Source organism: Odocoileus virginianus, chromosome 21 (genome assembly GCF_023699985.2).
Source record: "Odocoileus virginianus isolate 20LAN1187 ecotype Illinois chromosome 21, Ovbor_1.2, whole genome shotgun sequence".
Classification (NCBI taxonomy): domain Eukaryota; kingdom Metazoa; phylum Chordata; class Mammalia; order Artiodactyla; family Cervidae; genus Odocoileus; species Odocoileus virginianus.
In genome coordinates, this window is record NC_069694.1 from 5,748,547 (window position 1) to 5,771,276 (window position 22,730).

The window sequence follows — 22,730 nt, forward strand, 5'->3', positions numbered from 1 at the left end:
CTATTGTTTCTGGTCACTTGCCACCCAGGTGAAACTACAAATATGAGATGAGGCAGAACCTGAAACAATTTCCTAAACTAATGATTTATACAGGCTGGATTTAGATACAGAATAAATGAAGCATGTGAGAACTAAAATGAGGTTTATGGGGCTTTCCATATTCAAATATCATAACTTTTATTCTGTTATTTTTGCCCTTAACTAAAGTTTTTCCATGAGAAATATTAAAGACAGGTCAAAAGGTACAAACCTCTAGTTACAAAATAAATAAATAATGGGGTTGTAATGTACAGCATGATAACTATAGTTAATAAAACAACGTTGCTTATTTGAAAGTTGCTAAGAGAGAAGATCTTAGAAGTATACATTGCAAGAAAAATACACTTTATATAGTGACAGATGTTAACTAGATTTACTGTGGTAAACATTTTGCAATATACACAAATATTGAATCACTATGTTGTACATATGAAACTAATATCATAGTGTATGTCAATTATGTCCGACTCTGTGTGACCCTATGGACTATAGCCTGCCAGGTTCCTCTGTCCATGGGATATTCCAGGTAAGAATACTGAAGTGGATTGCCATTTCCTTCTCCAGGGGATCTTCTTGAACTGTGGTCCTGGAGGAGACTCTTGATAACCAGTCCATCCTAAAGGAGATCAACCCTGAATATTCACTGGAAGGACTGATGCTGAAGCTGAAGTTCCAATGCTTTGGCCACCTCATGTGAAGAACTAACTCATTGGAAAAGACCTTGATGCCGGGAAAGATTGAGGGCAGGAGGAGAAGGGGGCAACAGAGGATGAGACAGTTAGATGGTATCACTAACTCCATGGACATGAGTTTGAGTAAACTCTGGGAGATGGTGAAGGACAGGGAGGCCTGGTGTGCTGCAGTCCGTGGGGTCGCAACGTGTCAGATATGACTGAGTGAACCACAGAGCAAATGCCAATTATACTTAAAAAGAAGGCACACCGACAACAGAGAAGTAATTTTTATATAGTTAATCATGAATGACTCTCCCTTACTCCTAGTCATAAACCATAAAATCCAATATGAACTCCAATTCAATTTCATTTAGTAGTTTCCATATTTCCCCCCATCATTAAAAAAAAGCCAGTATCAGCAGGCAAACACCAAAAAATTTACAGCTCTGAATTTTGGTGTCTCTCTTTCTTCTGCCCTTCTATGATAAAATGATCCAAAAGTAATCAAGAGGAGAAGTACATCCAACCCAAAGACGCTATGTATGTAACTAAGCTTATTATTAAAGCATATTAATGCCAAATACTGTTTGACTAATTTGGAAAATGTTTTATATGAATTTGGTAGAGTCTGAAGAACTTTTAAACTACAGGAAAGTTAACTCTACCATCTCAAAAGGACTCTTCATCTCATTACTCTGCTCACAGCTATTTCTTTACAGAGAAGCATATTGCCTTTTCTTTTACTATAACATTCTTTCCCAAGAATTCTTTGGCCCCAAACATGGCCCACTGAGTAGACACAGTCAACAATGGCCAAACGGCCAATGATCCATCTTCAGAGAACTTAATCACTGACACATATGAGAAAACAGCTACACATGTAAATGAAGAAGAGATTTTTCCATAATCTATTGCCTTCTTTGCATAATAAACAGAGTTCAGAACTGTTTAGGAGTTTGCAGTCTTCCAAGAGCCTATTCATATGCCCAATTGGAGCCAATAAAAGCTTTTTGTCTAACCCAAATAGATTCTGTGCATACTTCTCCCTTGCTTCTCCCTCTGTTAAGTTTAACCTAAAAGTTTTCCTCCTTTTCTCTAAAATTCTAACTCAATATGTATGATTTTTGCATTTCAAAAAATTATGTTTGATCAGAGTGAAAGTTACGCACAAGGGAAGGCCAATGGGGCTTGTTCTGAAAGCTGGATTTTCACCTTCACATTTCTGTTTTATTAGGCATGTCCAATTCTCTGCCTCTTAGACCTCACAACATCATCACAAAACTGCAAATCAAACCATAAATGGGTTTCCCTTGAACATAAATCGTGCATGACTTACTTGACTGTTACTCTGTTGGACGTATCCTGTAGGTCACTCGGGTCAAAAAGTTGAGATTCTTTGAGGCCGAGCTCTTTACAACCTCTCAAGAATAATATGATATTGTCCTGGAAGGAAGAAAAGAAATCTAAGTCTATATTATTTAATATTATTTCATGAACCAGTCTTTCCTCTTTAATAGTCCAAAGCACTGGAGAGAAGACAATCATTGGGGCAGTGAGAGTCAGGTGTGAGTCATGGCTTGTTAGATAATAAAATCATATTTTGTTATGAAATCCTGGAGGAAACAGATACTTCACACTTCTGAACCCACAGCTATGTCAAATTCATTTTCCTTCCCTTTACCTTTCACACTGCTATAAAACTGTAAGTTAAATGCCACTGAAAAATAACACTTAGGACTTCCCTGGTGCTCCAGTAGTTAAGAATCTACCTGCCAATGCAAGGAACAAGGACTTGATCCCTGTTCTGGGGAGATTCCACATCCTGAGAGGTAACTGCTAATCCTTCACTTTTATGCCTGTGTTCTGCAACAAGAGAGTATCCCTTGCTAGCACAATTAGAGAAAGCCTGTTTGCAGCACCGAAGACCCAAGACAGCCAAAAATAAATAAATAAATAAATAATATATATTTTTTAAAAATAAGTGTAACAGCGATTTGAGGGGAGTAGTCCCTGGTGGCGCGAGTGATAAAGAACCTGCCTGCCAATGCAGGAGACACAGGAGATGCTGGTTCAATCTCTAGGTCAGCAAGATCCCCTGGAGAAGGGCATGGCAATCCACTCCAGTATTCTTGCCTGGAGAATCCCATGAACAGAGGAGCCTGGTGGGCTATAGTCCATAGGGTCACAAAGAGTTGGACACAACTGAAGCAACTTAATACACAGTACTCCTATTGCTTCAATGTTTTGTCCCATGTCTTATTGCCTACAATCTGGTTCATTTTTTTTTTTTTTAAATAGGATTTACTACCTAAGAGTCATCTTCGAGTTTTTCTTTCTAACTGATCTTCAAAAATACATCCTTTATCAGTGAGTTTTGATCAATAATACCTCTTTGTGGACTGTAAACTGAATTAAATTGGTGGTGGTGGGGGGAATCTAGACTTAACTGGAAGGGGAGGAAGAGGGGGCAAGGAAATCTTCTGGACATAATATCAAAGACCTTCCTCACGGTGATGCATTTGTCTATCAGGTACAAGTTGACTTTGGCCTGGCAGAGCAGCAGCCACAATCAACTGCTGAGGAAGGGCCTGGCCTTCATCTATTTGGAGTCATTAAGAATAAACAAATGGCTCTGGAAGGGATGGCAAATTGTGAGTCATCCTTTAGGAACTCTAGGATATTAGCTGCAGATTCATCAGTGATGTCTTCGTAAAAGACTTTGTAAAAGATGAGCTAACTGGTTCCATCAGGTAGTTTGAACTTCAGGAAAGGAATGATGAAGACTGGTTCCAGGAGCCGGATCAATGTGGAGTGAGAGTGAAATTTGCTCAGTCATGTCCAATGCTTTGTGACCCCATGGACTATACAGTCCATGGAATTCTCCAGACCAGAATAATGGAGTGGGTAGCTGTTCCTTTCTCCAGGGAATCTCCCCAACCCAGGGGCTGAACCCAGGTCTCCCACATTGCAGGGGATTCTTTACCAGGGAAGCAAACCTATCTAAATGCTCTAAGGCAGATGCTACAAAAATCTGAATTCATTTCTGTGCATAGTGTTACAGTGGTGCTGGTAAATAAATCATATATTTGAAGTGCAATTTAACAAAGTGAACAAAAATCATTGTATTTCCCAATGACCAGCGTGCAGGCAGGATTCTGCTAATAAGACGGCCAGCAAGAACCTCACGCCCTGAGGGACACACTCTACACAATCTCCTTCCCTGGAGTGCCAAGGGGCCTGGTGCAGATGACCACTCTGTGATTCTGCCATTAGCCACTTGGCTTTGAGCTGACCAAAAGAAAGATGGCCTGACTGTGCCTAATCATGGGGAGCTTTACAAAGAAGGTGAAGTCAGAGTTCCTGCTGGCCATAGATTCTATAGCTGCAAGGAGATGCATTCTGTCAACAACCACATGAGCTAGGAAGAGGCCTGGAAGAAGCTCAGCTTGAACTTCAGCCCCTGCCAACATCTCAATTTCAGCACTGTGACACCCTGAGCAAAGAATTTCGTCACACCATGCCAATATTCTGATTAAAGAAACTAAGATAGTCAGTGGATACTGACTGAAGATGCTAAGTTTATAGTAATTTTTTATGCAGCAATAAAAATTAATACATCCAGGCTCAAAATAACAAGAGCAATAGCAATGAATTGCTAACCTTTAAATAGCCCTTATTAAATGCCAAGCATTCTTCCAAGAATTTTACATATGTTAACTCATTTAATTCCTGTACAACCTTATGAGGTAGGTACTATGATCATCCTCATTTTATAGATGAGCAGTATAAGGCATGAACAATTAAGCATCATTAAGGCTTCCCTGATAGTTCAGTTGGTAAAGAATCTGCCTGTGACGCAGGAGACCCTGGTTCGATTCCTGGGTCAGGAAGACCCCCTGGAGAAGGGATAGGCTACCCACTCCAGTACTCTTGGGCATCCCCTGTGGCTCAGCTGGTAAAGAAATGGCCCACAACGTGGAAGACCTGTGTTTGATCTCTGGGTTGGGAAGATCCCCTGGAGAAGGGAAAGGCTACCCGCTCCAGTATTCTGGCCTGGAGAATTCCATGGACTGTATAGACCGTGGGGTCGCAAAGAGTCGGACATGACTGAACAACTTTCACTTCACTTCAGCCAGTGAGCGGTGAAGGAACCAAGGCTGCACAGCCAGGACAGAATGGAGGTGCAAAAAACCATGGCAGACACGAGGAGATCAAGCACCAAATCTGAGGCTGGCACCAAAGGAAGAGCAGGCTTTGGAGTCAGGGGCTGATCAAAGGGGCCCTTGAAGGCCATGGAGGGCAGCGGGGTGGTAACGTGGGAAGTAAATGCCCAGGTCTGCAGCAGAAGTAGATTGTTGGGGGTAGGCCTCGGGGAGGAGGCGGTGCAAAGGAAGGACTTAAGAGGAACGAGGCAGGAGACAGGGAAACCAATGAGGAGATACTCTAATCTCATCTCCCCTCGTGGAGGCTTTCCTGTGTGTATGTCTTTCCCCCAGCATGTTGTCTTTCCTGTGTCCCTGGATTTTTTTCAGGGTAAGAAGAACCATCATTCAGAAGACCTGTGTCATGTACAAGACATATTGTAGACTGGCAGTGAGCTGGTTATAGTCTGAAGTCATCTACCCTTCACGGTCTCTTCTCCAATCACTTTACATGTTTTAAAATGATCCAATTTCTCTTTGGAGCTTTTCTATTTTGCATCCCACTTCCAGAGGTTTGTAGATGTTCAGGTGAGCCTTTTGCAGCAATCTTTCTGGTTGGCCTCTGAGCTCTGAGGGCTTCTAACCCCGAGGACATTAAAGGATGGGTCTCAGAACTCTCCAGGAATCATCTGGGACCCCAATAAGAGGAACAGACCAGTGATCCCCACATGGTCCCATCAGATGCGTGTGACTGTGGCCCATCAGATTCTCAAGGAAGGCGCGAAAGCGTTCTTCCCACGGGCGCTAGCAGAAGTGCCCCCCGAGCGCTGCCCTCTCTTCAGTACACAGGCTGCAGACGCAGAAGCACCGTGCAGCCAGTCGGGCTGAACATTTTGGGCTGCCAGACTTAAATAACGGCAGGTCTCCTTCCAGTTTGTGCTGCAACCTAACGATGCTGGAGGGGAGCCAGACCCCAGTCAGGAGAAAAGCCAGAAGGAAGAGCCCCCTCAGCCAAGAGCTAACAAGGGCAGCGATCAGAGTGGGCAGGGAGGGCTGTGCCTTTAATTACTTAAAATGCATCCTGCAAATTCCCATCTGCCTTGCTCTTCACGCTGGGTTTTTTCCACATTTACAACTCCAAGCAAAACTAACAATCTTGTGTCTTAGCTTCTGAAGCCAAGCAACACAACTGTGTCTCAATCCTGGGAAAGAAGTAGAGACACTGATTTACCACAATGATTATTCTATTTAGCTCTTACTAGTATAGTACTGCAAACCCATTAATTCTTAGGCTTCAAAAGAAGTTTTTAAAAAACTTTTCAAAAATGTCAGTGTCATGATAAAACAAAAATTGGAGACTGAAGAGACATGATGACCAATGTATCATATGACCTTTGATTGGATCTTAGATCCAGAAAGGAAAAGTATAATAAAGACTATAAAAGTTCAATTTAAAGTTAGACTGTTGTTGGATAACATTATTGGATGAATGTTAATTTTCTTAGGCATGACGATGCTGGTGTTGTGGTTATATGAAAGAATACCTTCATTTTTAGACAAACATATGGATTTTTCAAGGACAAGTTATCATGTCTATAACATAGTTTCAAATAGTTCAAGAAAATAAAATGTGTGTGTGTGTGTGTGCATGCATGGGCTTCTCCAGGGCTCGGTGGTATAGAATCTGCCTGCAAGGCAGGAGCCTCAGGAGACGCACGTTCAATCCCTGTTTGGGAAGATCCCCTGGAGGGCATGGCAACCCATTCCAGTATTCTTGCCTGGAGAATCCCATGGACAGGAGGAGCCTGGCAGGTTACAGTCCTTAGGGTTGCACAGAGCTGGACACAACTGAAGTGACTTAGTATGCACACACGTGTATGGATAGGAGAGACGGAAATAGATAGGGAGAGAGAGGATGCTATCTGTCAATTATGGAGAAAGAGACAAAGCAAGTATGGCAAAATAACTAATAATTGGCAAATACATATCTCAAAACTTGGCCATTTTTTTTTTTACAGCCTGGTGGGCTACAGTCCAAAGGGTGGCAAAGACAGTAAATGTGGCGCTGTGGGCACATGGTGGTCTCTGCCAAAATGACTTCACTCCACCTTGCGTGCATGATTAGTGGCTCACTAATGTCTGACTCTTTGCAACCCCATGGACTGTAGCCTTCCAGGCTCCTCTGTCCATGGGATTTTCTAGGCAGGAATCCTGGAGTGGGCTGCCATTTCTTTCTCCAGGGGATCTTCCTGACCCAGGGATCAAAGCTGCATCTCCTGTGTGTCTGGCATTGCAGGCAGATTGTTTATCCGCTGAGCCATCGGTGAAGCCCCAACTCTGTCACTGAAGCCAGACAAATACACAAACAAGTGGACGTGTCAGCTCCCGACACACCTCACTTACACAAGCAGGCATTGGGCTGGATTTGGCCCACAGGCTGCAGTCCACTGGCTTGGTTCTAGGTGACCCGTATTCCAGTATTGATTATGCCATCTATACATCTGAAAACTTGCCCAAAAAGTTAACAGAAAAGTTTTTAAATGTGTAAAAATGTATTCAACTCCATAGGGTTGTGAGTTCACTGGCAAAACCAGTTTCCTAAAACTAAAGGGAAAAATAACAGTTGCCTTGGAGACAACCGTTGTAAAGTCTCTGAGGTAAAGGCTCCAGGCTACTGATGGAAAGTCTTCTATTTCTGGCTAATGGGAAAGTGCTGCAATATGAGTCTCAATTCAACACAGATGCGGAACATAAAGCTCCTGAAATAGTCCATTTTGTGCTCAACTAATAGTAATGTATAGGTTTAGGCCTCTGTTTACCTAAGGACTATGCATTCACTCCTCGTTCTTGGCCCAGGGGTTTCCCACGTCACTAACCTGTGGGCCCGCAGTGTGTGTGAAAACATTTCCTGGGGGGGCCCAGGTTGAGGCCTGAGGTTTCCGCCCTCCCCAGGCCTCTTCTCTGAGGAAACCCTGATGATTCTCTCCCTTGACTCGCTGCAAAGTCAAGATGAAGGATGGCCAGGATGGTCTCCACTTCCAGAGTTTCCCCAGCATATAGTAGGTACTCACTAAACACTTAAATTAAGCACTACATTCTAGGTACTTAGAAGAATGAAAAAAAAGAAAAAGCCTACAAAATTCTGGTAGATGAACTGAGAAGGACTTAGAAGAACTTTCTCTTCAGAATTAATTTTCATGATGTATCATATAGCTGGATTTGTTCAAGATACACGTAAACAGAGGTTTGTTTACGGAAAATTGCCTAATTAGACAATGGAAATGAGGGAACAAATGTACCATGGAACACAGCATAACAGTTTTGGAGTCAGGAGGACTCTAGCTAGAGTCCCAACCTCATCCACATACTAGTTACATGGACTTGGGCATGGTTCCCAACATTTCTGATCTTTGGATTTCTAATCTGTGAGGTAGGGGATGCCATTAATCTTATACGGATGACAGAATTATGAGAGTTGGACTGTAAAAAAGGCTGAGTGCCAAAGAATTGATGCTTTCAAACTGTGGTGATGGAGAAGACTCTTGAGAGTCCCTTGGACTGCAAGGAGATCAAGCCAGTCAAGCCTAGAGGAGATCAGTCCTGAAGATTCATTGGAAGGGCTGATGCTGAAGCTGAAACTCCAATACTTTGGCCACCTGATGTGAAGAACTGACTCATTGGAAAAGACCCTGATGCTGGGAGGGATTGGGGGCAGGAGGAGCAGGGGACGACAGAGGATGAGATGGTTGGATGGCATCACCGCCTCGATGGACATGAGTGTGAGCAAGTTCAGGAAGTTGGTGATGGACAGGGAGGCCTGGCGTGCTCCAGTCAGTAGGGTTGCAGAATCAGATGCAACTTGGTGACTGAACAACAACAAATGCAGTGAGAACATATTCCAGTGTCTCCAGTGTTTCCAGACACTCATTATATGGATGTTATGCATTATTATGGCTTTATTGTCAACTCAGGTTAAGAAGGGATCAGAGAAAGTGAGAAAACTCTAACCATCCACAAAAAACAGTATTTATAGCCCGTGCCAGTTACATGGGAGATATTTTGTTTGTTTTTTTAAAGGGTAGTCGCAATTACTGTTGTTTAGTTAGTGTTACAAATTGCCAACTTGACTTATACAGGCTGCCACAAACCCAAGTGTAAGCTATGTACCAAAAGTCCATTTCTAAGAAGATGGCTTATAGGTCATCATTTGTAATTAACTCACAGAATTAGTCTTTGCATGGTGGTTGCCAGTTTAAGCCAGAAAAACCTACTTAATCCAAAATGTAACTGAAAAGGGGTCTTAATTACACTATGGAACCTAACGGCTGAGCAGAACAATGTCTCATTTGGAAAGCTTATTCAGAAAGGCCTGACTGTGTTCTAGGCTATAGTCCGATGAAGGATTCCAAAGGCCATAGAAGAGGCTTCCACGGCCCAATGGAGCACCGCAGGAGGGAGGGGCAAGAGTGAGAGGGAAGAAAGGCAGGCCAGCAATTCATTACCGTGCAGCCCCTGAGACACATCACTGTCTCACCTCGGGCCTCCCTGCTGCCTTCAGAAGGCAGCAAGGACCTGCTTGCTACCTTTCCGTTTCCCGGCTGCCATTTCCAACTGGCAAGGGGTTTCCCCTTTCCCTTGATCCACTGAGAAGCAACGTGTAGCTTTCTGGCTCTGAGGAAGGTACCAGCCCTTAGTGGATCTCCAGGGAAGCCTGGACAGGGATGGAGAAGCCTCCGGCTCTACCCAATCTCCTTGGCTTTATTTCCTTTATATCCAACAGAGAAGGGGCAACAGGATGATGGATCTGGAGTTCACAGAAAATGAACGTAATGCTCATCTGGGTTTCAAATGAACCCAGACATCTACATTGCCGGGTATTTAAAATACAGTATATATTTTCAGAATTGGATTAGAAATTTCAAGCCTCATTCAATTTTTTTTGAAGATCAGTAAAATAAGAAACTTTCTAGACTTTTAGCAGTAATACTAGAGGCCAGAATAAATCGAACTATGTCAAAGTTTTGAGTGAGTATAAATTAGAAATCTAGCATTCTATTCATACTAAGTCAAAACAAGTGGAATCAAAATGTCACAAATTTTTTAGCTAGGCAAAAAATATTAAATTTTCTAAAACATGTCCTATATTATCCATACTATTTATAATATGTATACAAAAATTTTTCTGCTGTGCCTGATAAAGGCTTGGGAAAGAACTTTTGAAAAGAAAGAGAAAGAGAAATTAGGAAACAAACTAAATGAAATGGGAGCACTGAATACGGAGCAGAAGAAGTGAAACAAACTGCTGCTGCTGCTAAGTCGTTTCAGTCGTGTCCGACTCTGTGCGACCCCATAGACGGCAGCCCACCAGGCTCCCCAGTCCCTGGGATTCTCCAGGCAAGAACACTGGAGTGGGTGGCTATTTCCTTCTCCAATGAAGGAAAGTGAAAAGTGAAAGTGAAGTCGCTCAGTCGTGTCCGACTCTTCGAGACCCCATGGACTGCAGCCCACCAGGCTCCTCCATCCATGGGACTTTCCAGGCGAGAGTACTGGAGTGGGGTGCCATTGCCTTCTCCGTGAAACAAGCTAGATAAAAGTAAAAGATCATCACATAGTCCAGTTGTTTTTAAACATGGCTGCTCATTAGAATCACACCTGGAGCTCTGGAGAAAAAACAATACCTGGGCTGCTTAGATATACCTATCATTTAAAAGTGTACATTTAATTTCCAAATACATGGGGTTTTTTTTTTAAGTATCTTTGATATTATTTCTCATGTAAATGCTTTCTTCTCTGCAATCATCCTCTGTTTTTTTTCAGTCTTGTAACATTGAGGCTTTCCATGGCTAAGTCAAAGATCTCTCTTGGTAAATGTCACACTGCACTTGAAAATATTTGGATAATTTTCAAATATCTTTTCATAATGAATTCTAACATAATTCCACAGTAATAAGAGAACAGAGAAGACTCTTGAGAGTCCCTTGGACTGCAAGGAGATCCAACCAGTCCATCCTAAAGGAGATCAATCCTGGGTGTTCATTGGAAGGACTGATGCTGAAGCTGAAACTCCAATACTTTGGCCACCTCATGCGAAGAGCTGACTCATTGGAAAAGACCCTGATGCTGGGAAAGATTGAGGACAGGAGGAGAAGGGGACGACAGAGGATGAGATGGCTGGATGGCATTACCAACTCGATGGACATGAGTCTGAGTAAACTCTGGGAGTTGGTGAAGGACAGGGAGGCCTGGCGTGCTGCGGTTCATGGGGTCGCAGAGAGTCGGACACGACGGAGCGACTGAACTGAACTGAAGAGAACAGACCCTGTCCGATTTCAATTCTTTAATCTATGAAACTTTCCCCCTTGTTTTATGTCTCTGGATATGTTCCAGCGTCTCCTGGTTTATAATCTTTAGGAACTTGAATAGAATTTGTACCCTGCTCTTGTGTAAAAATTGTATACATCTTAATTATGTTGAATTGATTCATAGCACTTTTCAGGTCTACTGTATCCTTCTACTTTTCTGACTATTCATTCTATTAGTTTCTGAGAGTTTGATATTGAAACTCCAGCTAAAAATCTTAATTTATCTACTTAAAAAATAATTGTAATATACAGTGGAACTATATGTAACTTTGTTCTGTATTTTCTAAGTCGCCTATAAATGTGTTATCATATTTTCAGAATTAAAATTTTTAAATGCTATATATGTATATATAAAGCCTCTGTATAATTTTCAATTTCTATAAAGGAAAAGACTAGGCGGAGGTAGCAAAATGTAAACTGACATTACATCTGGTGAATTTATTATCTTAACCCATTTTCTATAGTAAATATTTGCTTCAAAAATCTTAATAACGATTAGGGTGGCTCAGAAAGATTTGCAAGCATATCAGAGAAGATCCAGACTTTTCTTGAAAATCAATAACTAATAGCAATGGTACTTTTCTGTTCTCTAAGGCTTTTTGTTTTTTTAATGGTTTTTGCTAGGTTTCCTGCATTTGAAGCAAACAAATTCCCTCTAACAGAAGTGCAATTATGAAAATCAGAACTTAAGGAATACATTACCGAAATATCTGCAGGAACTTAGCCCGCAATTAATAGAATCTGGGGATTTCCGGTACCTGCCGTGAGTTCACGGTCGCTCTCCTAAGCTGCATGGGTTCCAGCCTGGCTGCATTAACTGGCCGATGTCCAGCCACAATCAGCACTTGCCAGACTTTTAACGCACTTGAGTTTGCCAGGAGCATTTAATGAGGATACCAGGCCTTCCACGGAGAGGCAAAGACGGCTCGCCCTGCCCGGGGGAATTCGGGGGAAGTCTGGCCCAGAAGGTGGCCGCTGGGTTGCTGCTCGCAGAAGAAGAAAATACCTTATGGATGGGAAGTGAGCAGAAGCACAGTGATTTGCAAGAGAATGGGGAGGGGAAGAGGGCTCTGCCGGGTGAGCTTGGGAGAGTTCGTGAGAGCCTTGTGAAGGATTTGTGAAGCCTTGTGAAGCACTGTTCTCCAGGCACTGGGGAATCAAGTCCAGGTAATAAGGACAGAAACAGTCCTGAGATCGACCTCTATTTTAAGAGAATATGTTGGGTGGCATCAGGAGAGATCCCCTGGGTGGAGGAGAGGGTCCGTTCAAAATTATAAGAGCTCTGGGAGATGTGGAAAAGCCTGAACTTATTCAGAAGTACTGAGTTTAGCCAAAAAACTCATTTGGGATTTTCCACAGGATGAAATGGAAAAACCCGAATGCACTTTTGGGCCAGCCCACCAGTAAGGGCAGGAAAGGGGGGAGAGTGTGGGCGCCCCCTGTTGGCTAGGCAGGTGAGGGGACTCAGGAATAGACAGGAGGAGAAGGGTCCGGAGTGATGATGACGTTTTCAGCCCTCAAGACCATCTTAAAAAATAGAGGAAGGGGAGATTTGTGAGAAACAGAAACAATAAATGAAGCTTGGAACACTCCCTATTCCAAGAGCCACAGTTCACCAGGAGCTTGTATTTTGGTTGGCTACTCGGAGGCTGAACGGCCTTGGACAAGTTGCTGACATAATCTCTGCCTCAGCTTTCTCTTGAAAGCACAGGTCCTTACAAAGGCTTACGAGGCCCCACAGGAGCCGCCGCCCACTACCTCTCTGACCCCTCCCCACCTTGCTCCCCTTCCCTGGAGCCAGGCACGAGCCAGGCACAGCTCCTTCCCTGCTGATCCTCAACCAACCAGGAAGATCCCTGCCAGGACAATGCGCTGATCCTTTTCTTACCTAGGTATGATCTAGAATGGTCCTTTTTTTAAAAAACATAATTAAGATTTATACAATTTTCACATAACAGAAGGATACAAATGCCATTTAAGTTCCCATAGATTATAAACTAGGAGACATTGGAACATGCCCAGGAACATAAAACAAGGGGCAGAAATTTCAGGGTCTAAAGGTACTGTAACATACAGCATCTGTTATCACTCGGATGTTAGAAATCAATATAGAAGGATCTCTTACATACAAAAAGTAAACAGTCAAGATATATGCATGGAAGGAATTAATGACGATAATTTTGGGGATACATATAATGTCACAGAGATGTTGTGGAGTTAAACAAGAAAATATTGTAAAGTGCTTAAAACAGAACCATGTTGGACACAATAAATGTTTTCCATTGTGATATTTATTTCTATTATTAGAATAAAACTGTTAAGTAATCAATGAATGGAATTTCTGATTAGAAGGACATTACTGACATTGGGGACAACGTCAATGGAATGAGAGCATGAAAACCAGATTGAAGAAAGTTAGGAAATTAGTGTAGAATAAAAACAATAGAGAAAACACAAAGAGACACTTCTAGGAAGTTTAGCAGAGATGAGATTAAGAAAAGGTATGGTGGGAAAGGAAGGCTGGCTGTTAATTTCAGGAAAGCGCCAGGTAAGGACAGACATGGAACCCTGCTTGCCGCAGAGCTTCTTTGCCCTCCCGGACCAAGGACGTTCCCATCCTCATGAGGAATCCTCGCTGTGAGGAAGGTCTGAGCCACCGGTTTTCACGATAATGACCTTCCATCCTGCCCACCATTCCCATCAGTCACGGAGAACTCTGGTCCCCTGTTGACTGCAGCCAACATTCTAGGTGACTTTACATTCTACACAGCAACCTGTTCGACAGCCTGGGTTGAGAGTCTGACCTCCTCAATTCCAATCGTTCTTGCTCATACACTCTGTTTTAGGATCATAATTATCACCCACACCTGCTCTGTGGGGACCCCAATCTCCACTATCCTACTCCCTGGCTTGAGTGCCTCTCCTCCCAGGCTTCTCCTTCCTTCTCTCCCACACACCTGCTCTTTCCTCTCTAGACCCCGTCTTTTCCTTTTAGCTCACTTCCCTCTCCTCCCCCTGCCTTATTTCCTTCCCGATCCAGTCCAGACGAGTGAGACTATTCCACAGCTCCACCGCCTGGACCTTCAACAGCCCCAGCTCTCCGCCTTCCCCCAGGGAGCAATGAGCAGGAGAAGGAGTGCAGAGGTGGAACAGTCAGCCCTGGACATGAGCCTTGGAGGCCACGCCAACCACTTTTGCCTCTGCTTGAGGCGGGGAACAGGTTTGCCCACTCCTCATGTTTCTCCAAGCAGGAAGAACACTCTTGGCCCCTCACTCTTCCTCCCCTAGGTTGGTCTGGGAGAAGGACAGGGAGCGCATGCTCGGTTCAGCCAGCTTGGGACTTCCTCTCTGTGGCAGACAGCCTGTCCACAGGACACATACGTCCTGCCTGTCTCGGCCGTGTGGGAAGGGGCCTCTCTCTGGGGGGTGAAGCCTGTGGTTGTCCAGCTGTGCTGGGAATGGGTGAATAAACCTGTTTAATTCAGGAGCAAGGATTAGCAAATCCACTTGGTTGCAGCTCTAAACCCACGCTCTTCTATTTGTTTCATAAGAAGTAAAACTGATGTTTTCATCTCTATCTGACTCCTCTGTTTATGTCTCAGCTGGGAGGGAAAGAGAGGAGTGTTATTTACTGATCACCCTAAATCCCTAGCTCTCTGCTCCTGGTGCTACTGGAAATGATGGTGCTTTGCTGGGTCCGGAACTGCTACACATTTCCAAGCTCCTGCCTCATTGGGCCCACTTGGTCATCCTTCTGGGGCTCCTGGCCAGCCCCTCTCCCATCCTTGCAGAGGGTTTTACAAACTTCCTCTGCTTTCTAAAAGCTCTCTGCCACGTCCTCACCTTCTTCTCCCATCAAAAGACAGATGTTATTAGCTCCCAAGAGTTAATCTCTTTGCATCACCCTTCCCACGTTCTGCTTCTAAACACTTTTTTAAAAAAGAATATAAAGTTGACAACGGCAGACATTTGCAAGTAATCTGTTAACATGTTTTCATCAATGGGAGTGAAATGGGGGTCAGTGTCACAGTGAAGAGCAAATAGCCAGCAATTAGGCTCTATTATCTTTAATTTTTATACTTATTCAAAAATATTAATTGCATACGTATAGTATGAAAGGGTTTCCAAGGTGGCTCAGTGCTAAAGAATCTGTCTGCCTAATATGAGATGTGGGTTTGACCCCTGGGTTGGGAATATCCAGTGGGGAGGAAATGGCAACCCACTCCAGTATTCTTGCCTGGAAAAGGAAACGTCAACCCATTCCAGTATTCTTGCCTATCTCCCATGGAAAGGAGCTTGGTGGGCTACAGTCCATGGGGTCGCAAAGAGCTGGACACAGCTTAGAAACTAAACAACAACAAGAAGTATGAAAGGCAATGTGCTAAATGCTTTGGGCAGGAAAGGGTCCTGATGAGAGCTGGGACTCTTATTCACAAGTGAGAGAGCCCAGATGGATGCAGGCTTTTATTGGATTACAGAGCCCAGTGCAACCCAGCTACAAGGGGGTAGGGGGGCAGCTGACCCTTTGAAACAATAGGAAACCAGGGCTTCACCTATTTGGAACCTGGAATTGCTTCATCTCCTATCCACTTGCTCTGCACACTGGCTGGCTTGCTTTCACCACACACAGGTTTCCTTCACACGGATCCCCTAGTTCCCAATCTCATACATGAAGACTGTCACCACCTGAGAGGACTGACTTTTCTTCATTTGTAGTTTGAAAAAATACCAGGAAAAGGAAAAGACCCTTATTGGTGTGCCTGGGATCTGGTCCCCTCCCACCGTGACTAATGGGACAAGTTAAAAGAGATCATGGATCATTTAAATCAATGGTGGGGAGCAAGAGAAGCCAGAACAGTTCCCCAAAGGAGAATGTGACCCCCTAGGAATGTGCGTCCCCTAGGAAGGGGAGCTGGGGCAGACAAAACCAGCCACACTGGCTGCCTTCACAAAAGCAGACCAGATGCAGATTTCTATCTCAGAGTTCTTAGAGAGTAGAAGACAGAATGACCACTACCATCTTTCACGGTCCAAATATAACAGATCGAATTTAGTTTTTCCCTAAAGATGTTCTTTTGAAAGGGTCTCTGCCCTAAGTCGCCATGCCGTCTCAGTTTCCCAGAGGAAGCAGGCTTGATGCCAAAGATGGCCAACCACGGAACGAGGCAAGCCCATGCTTGCCTATCTCTGCTGGAAGGGCTTTCACAAGCACAGTTCCTCATCAACAGGGCAGCTGGAGCCTAGCTCTTCTTGTGTCAGACACTTCCCACACGGCGGCTGCTTCTCCTTTCAAGGACTTAATATTCAAGCCTACTTAAGGGTCAATGTCATAGCGCTATCTCAGGAGAACTCAGATGCCAGCCTATCAAAGAAACTGTCCAGACTCCAAGGCTGTTACCCCACCAAAAAGGGACCAAACTCTCTCCAGACCAAAAACAACTTTATTATGTTATATGGCCAGGTGGTTTTTCATCATAATGTATGAATTGTATTTGGTAATTGAATTAAAAAATAGTTTTCAGTTATGTAAGAATAACACTGCTTAAATTATCTAACTTACTTCATTAAATAATACTCATATATTTGACACCTCCTTCAGCATTTCTTATAGCAGTGATGGTCAAACAATGGTCTGTGGACTACTGTGGGTTTGGTCCTGGTTCATGACGAGAAAAATGAAGAACTGGAAAACAGCATTTAGAAACGTCTATAACAACTCGGCATTCTAACCACATGCAAGTCTGTGATCCCTGGACACATCTCACTGAACAGAGCACACACCATTTTGGATGTTGTCCAACCTGAATATTGTGTGACCTGTGTAGTTAATGGCACTAGCATCACACATCAGCCCAAACTGAATCACAAATTAAACAACAACAAAATGTAAATCAAAACCACAATGAAATACCATCCTCCTGCAATGCAGGAGACCCTGGTTCGATTCCTGGGTCTGGAAGATCCACTGGAGAAGAGATAGGCTACCCACTCCAGTATTCTTGGGCTTCCCTTGTGGCTCAGCTGGTAAAGAATCTGCCTGTAATGTGGGAGACCTGGGTTCAATCCCTGGGTTGGGAAGATTCCCTGGAGAAGGGAAAGGCTACCCACTCCAGTATTCTGGCCTGGAGAATTCCATGGGTTGTGTAGTCCATGGGGTCATAAAGAGTCAGACACGACTTTCACTTTCACTTTTTTCAAGATGACTATTAAAAAATAAAAAACCCACAGAAAATAACAAGTATTGGCAAGAATGTGGAAAAATTGGAACCCTTGTGTGTTGTTGGTGGGAACATAAAATAGTGTAGCTTCTATAGAAAACAGTTTGGCCGTTTCTCAGAAAGTTAAACACACATTTAAGTATGATCCAGCAATTCCACTTCTAGGTATATAACCGAAAGAACTGAAAACAGGGACCCAGATATCCGTACATCAAAGTTCATTTCCCAATAGCCAAAAGTAGAAACAAACCAAACTGTCTGTCCATAAACAAATGAATGGATAAACAAAATGTGGACCATGCGTATAATGGAACATTATCCAACCTTAAAGAGGAAGGAAATTCTGACACGCAGTGCAACATGGATGAACCCTGAAGACATCATGCTAAGTGAAATTAGCGAGACACCAAAACAAATACTATATGGTTCCACTTCTGTGAGGTACCTGGAATAGGGAAATTCATAGAGACATAAAGACTCCCAGACTTCACAGAGGCTCCCAGACTAGGGGCTGGGAGTTCTGAGGCATGGAGAGATGTTGTTTAACAGGGACAGAGTTACAGTTTGGGACGATGAAAAAATTCTGAAAATGGTTAGTGGTGATTTTGCACCAACAGTGTTAATGCACTTAATGCCACTAGATTGTACACCTGAAAAAGGTTAAAATGGTCAATTTAATGTTTTCTGTATTTTACCACAAAAAAAAAACCCCACAAAAAACCCCTCCAACAATAATAAATCCTGTTCTTTACCACAATAGTATGAGAATCCTTGTCCTAGAGTGTATGTCCAAAGAGGTTCTAGATCAAATAAAACGCGGAAAATGCTACATAAAATAGCCCCAGTTGGAGTTCATAAAGCTCAGGCTAACAGTCGTGAGAAATTCCTTACTAAGAAACTTCTTTAATTTTAACTCAGCATTTCCTAAACATATGGACTTCAGAACCTTTTTGTTACCATACATCTTTTAATATCTCACAAAACGTGGTTTAAAAAATGCTGAGCCAGATGAACTACCAAAACATGGTTTGTACTTTCAGATCACACACAAGTAAGAGTGCAACCGTCATCACACTCAGGGTGCAGCCATAGTCTAAAATGATCATCCTTTGGTTAGGCCCTCCCATCAGAGCCTACACTAGCAATGTGAACCCCCCAGGCATGCCAGGCAAGCAAGAGTCAAAGAGCCAGGGTCTGCTTCCTCTGTGTGCCCTTTAAGCGCCACAATAAGGATACATTTCACATTTGTCTTTAAAGGGCTGCAAGTTAAGAAACGACTTACTAGTTAAGAGTGACCCGAAGAACAAAGTACTTCACAGCCTAGGTCAGACATGTGGATGACATTAGAAAAAGAAACAGGCTTTTAGAGTGCAAATGAGTGTGCAAAGCAGGGGTTATATCAGTAGATACAAATACCATTCCCCCCTATCATATTTAAAGGTCACAACCTTTCTGCTGAGAAGGCGAAAAAGTCAGCAAGAAAGGAAATACCAAAAGGTAAAAAACCCAAAGCAACCTTTGCACTCATCAAAATATAGCATGTCCTAAAGGAGTTTTAGTATTTTTAATTCTTTGGCTGGAGAAAAGCTCACTTCAAATGTTCCACTGACATTAAAACATACGTGCAAAGGAAGAAGAGGTATGCAGAATAGGCTTTTGAAGCACAAAAGAGAAATCTGGTGAAAACATCACAGCCACTCTTTTTACTCTTTCAAGTTTATCAGGTTCTCAGCCCAAGCTGGGGCTGCCTGTACTATTCCAAATTTTGTCTCTGTAATTCAAAAAAGGTGTGGAGAAAAGATTGTCTTCGAATAACTTTAGATTCTTGACTTTATAATCATGCACACAAGTGGAAACCACATTTCATCTTCAAGGAACATTTTTAAAAAAGGATATTCAAAATAATAAATTTTCCATGGATACTGGTTTCCTCTTTCCAAGTTAGTGTTGGGCCTAATTTACACAATAAATCTAATGGGCAAGTTATCTCTTGCAAATAGCACCTAGCACATTCTTGGCATCTGAAAAGAGTTAACACATTGCATATGCTCTTTATGTTCACAAAACAAGGTACCTGAGAAAAAATATCACTGGGTGGGAGGGTGAGCATAGAAATGTGGAGACCACCAATTGGCTGCAAAGGACCCTCTCCTATGCACTTGGGTTTTGAAAGTGTATCACTGGGGCTGGAACTTCCCTGGTGGTCCAGTGGTGAAGACTCCACCTTTCAATGCACGGGGTGCAGGTTCGATCCCTGGTTGGAGAGCTAAGATCCCACATGCCTCATAGCCAAAAGATAAATTCAATACAGGCTTTAAAAAAATGGTCCACATTAAAAAAAAAAAAAAGTACTGAGGCCCTGTAAGGTGTCTGGGACTTTGAAATTTATAACATATTTAATTCTAGCAACCTACTTCTAAGTATGTCTACCTTAACAGATGTGGGGAAATACGATGTCTAATGTAAGTTCAGTTGAATTCACTGTTTAAGTGGTGTTTAATTTTGGGATATCAAAGTTCTGGAGATGAATGGTGGTGATGATCGTGCAATAATGTGAATGTACTTAATGCTATTGAATTGTACACTTAAAAATGGTTAAGATGCTAAATTTTGTGTTATGTGTATTTTGCTACAAGAAAACAAAAGATAAGTTTAGCAGCTTCCCAAGATTACAGAGTATGTCCATGATGAAGCTAAGAGGTAAACTGGTCTGATTCAAAGCCCATAGTTTTTCCTGATAGCTCTCAAAAATAACAATACAGATGATGGTGGTATTAGAAGTTAATTACAAACATCATCATTTCCATTCTCATTTTTATCATTGGCTTGATAAGTGCTTATTTTGTGCCAAACACTATTCTAAGCAATTTGTATGTATTCGTATGCTTATTCCTCACAACAACCCTACAAGGGCCGTACTATTATCATTCCTATTTTCTAGACGAGAAAGTGAGGTACAGAGAGGTAACAGCTTTGCCAAGGGCACGCAGCTAATAAATCCGGGTAGTCAGAGCCCAGCTCCTCCGCTCTTTACCTCTTACTGCATCGCCTCTTGGTATATAAAGACGCCGGCTTCCCAGGTGGCTCAGTGGTAAAGAATCCGCCTCCCAGTGCAGGAGACCTGGGTTCGATCCCTGAGTCAGGAAGATCCTCTAGAGAAGGAGATGGCAACCATTCCAGCATTCTTGCCTGGGAAATCCCATGGACACATGAGCCTGGAAGGCTACAGTTGATGGGGTCACAAAGAGCTGGATGCGACTGAGCTCCTGAGCACGCATATAAAGATGTAAACCTCGTTCGTTTATGACGATTCACAAACCAAAAACGTCAATAGGCTATAAATAATGTTTAGACAAGTCAAAAGTCTAGTTCACGCCTCGTCTTTGAAGATATCTATTTTAAAGATAGCTTAAATACCATCATTCATTCCATTTTCCCCATGACTCGGGGCCACACTCCTCTGGCACTGCCTGAACCATTAAGTCTGGCAACACGCACACTCAGCCCTGTATTACGGTCAGAGTCTACGGCTTCCCACTGTGTACACCGCGAGTTTTCACGCATGAATTCACCCCCAAGTGTAATCCACTATTTTAGGATTAGCCCTGTGGCTAGTACTCCTCATGTCTGCAGTAAGTTTTTCTTAATTCACTTGGAATAGTTTACATACTCTTACTATCCGTTCTTTATGCGTCAGCTCTGTGACCATCAGGTTTCTAGGGTTCTTATCAACGGTAAGTTTTTACCTTTCTAGTCCCTTTATGATAATCCAGTATCTTCAAGGTTTCCACTGCTCCTGGGGTCAATTTTGATCATTTATATTTTTGCTAAGAAATCATCCTTTTCCATTAGTTTTCACACCTCTTATTAAAGGGTTGTGTATACACATCTCAACATGATTGTAATTTTCCTTGGATTTATTGCTTTGCCATTTTTATTTATTTCGTCTGTTTCTGCTATCATGTTTCCCCCTTAATTGGGCTTTTGAGGGGTTTATCTATTTCACTGATCTTTTCAAAGAATGCGCTCTTGGATTTATTCACCCATTATTCTATCTCTTTAATTTCAGCTTTCATCTATTAATCCTCTCTTACTAATTTTTTAGGGTTTTTTGTTCCCCTTTTTTTATAAGTAATAAGTTGAACTATTTTTCCTTTATTCTTTACAAAAGAACGAAACGTCTCCTCTGCGTACAGTTTTTACTATGCTTAGAGGTTTTGATAAAGAAAAACTTTTTTTTTTTTCATTTCTTTCCCAGTAACTTCAACTTACTCATTGATTTCCTTCTGCTCCCAGGGTTATCAATGAGTGTGTTTTATAATTTGCAAGTGGATAAGGTTTTTAAAATTATCTTCTTGCTTTTTCTTTCTACTCTCACTACATCATAATTAGGAAGCAACCTTCATAAATCTCTCTCTTCTCTTTCAGTTTTTGAAGGCTTTCTTTGTGATCAAGCATGTGATTCAAGGGAAGGAGATGGCATTAAATAATTCAAGGACATTTACCTGTCTATTGTAATCTGTTTGACTATGATCTTTGAAAGTTGACATGAAATTTGCTCACTTAACAACTGTTCTACAGGACACTGAATATGACATGATGAGAAAAAGCAAGAGATTTGGAATTAAAAACGACTCTCTCCTTCCTTCATAGGACGGGGTCTCAGTCACTTGATCTGTAAAATGTAAATCACACTTACCTGCTTTGCAGTGTTACCAGTGAGGAAATTAAATAAGCCTGGGGTACTTTCCCTTCCTACACAATGCCTTCCTAAAAATGCCAGGTAGTTAATACTGCCCTTAAGAATCAGCTCTCTGTAGCCCTACTAGGTGAGAACATCCAAGGGGGATCTTGCTCCTTGGACCACACGCAGTAAAGAAATGGACACATGGGGAATACCCTGGCAGTCCAGCGGTTAAGGATTCTGGATTTGGGTTCAATTTCTGTTTGGGGAACGAAGATCCCGCAAGCTATGTGGCATGGCTTTAAAGAAAGAAATGGACAGACTGCTGCATGTACATTGCACAGGCTCTTGTGTGTTGCGCAGAGGGGACCCTAGAGAAAGGCAGCCATCCCGGCCCGTGTCTTTTGAAGTAAAGTGCTTTAATTCCCTTAAAACACGGTGAGCGTGTGCAATGGCGGTGGGGAGGAGAAGGGGGGACTTAAAGCAACTTGGCTGTTTCGCTCAGCACTTCTGAGAATATCTTTGAAACTAAAGACTGATTGAGAAAGACATCAAAAGAGTTTGATTTGTTTGATGTTTGGACATATATACATGAATCAGATAACTGCTGG

General features: G+C 42.6%; 1 protein-coding gene across 1 annotated transcript in view; it reads right to left on the reverse strand.

Annotated features, from left to right (window-relative positions):
• Positions 1–22,730, reverse strand: part of LIMCH1 (LIM and calponin homology domains 1) — a 349,754-nt gene that overhangs the window by 99,073 nt on the left and 227,951 nt on the right. Inside the window, 1 exon segment of the mRNA XM_070451961.1 lies at positions 2,050–2,156. Within this exon segment, the coding sequence (XP_070308062.1) occupies positions 2,050–2,156 (107 nt within the window).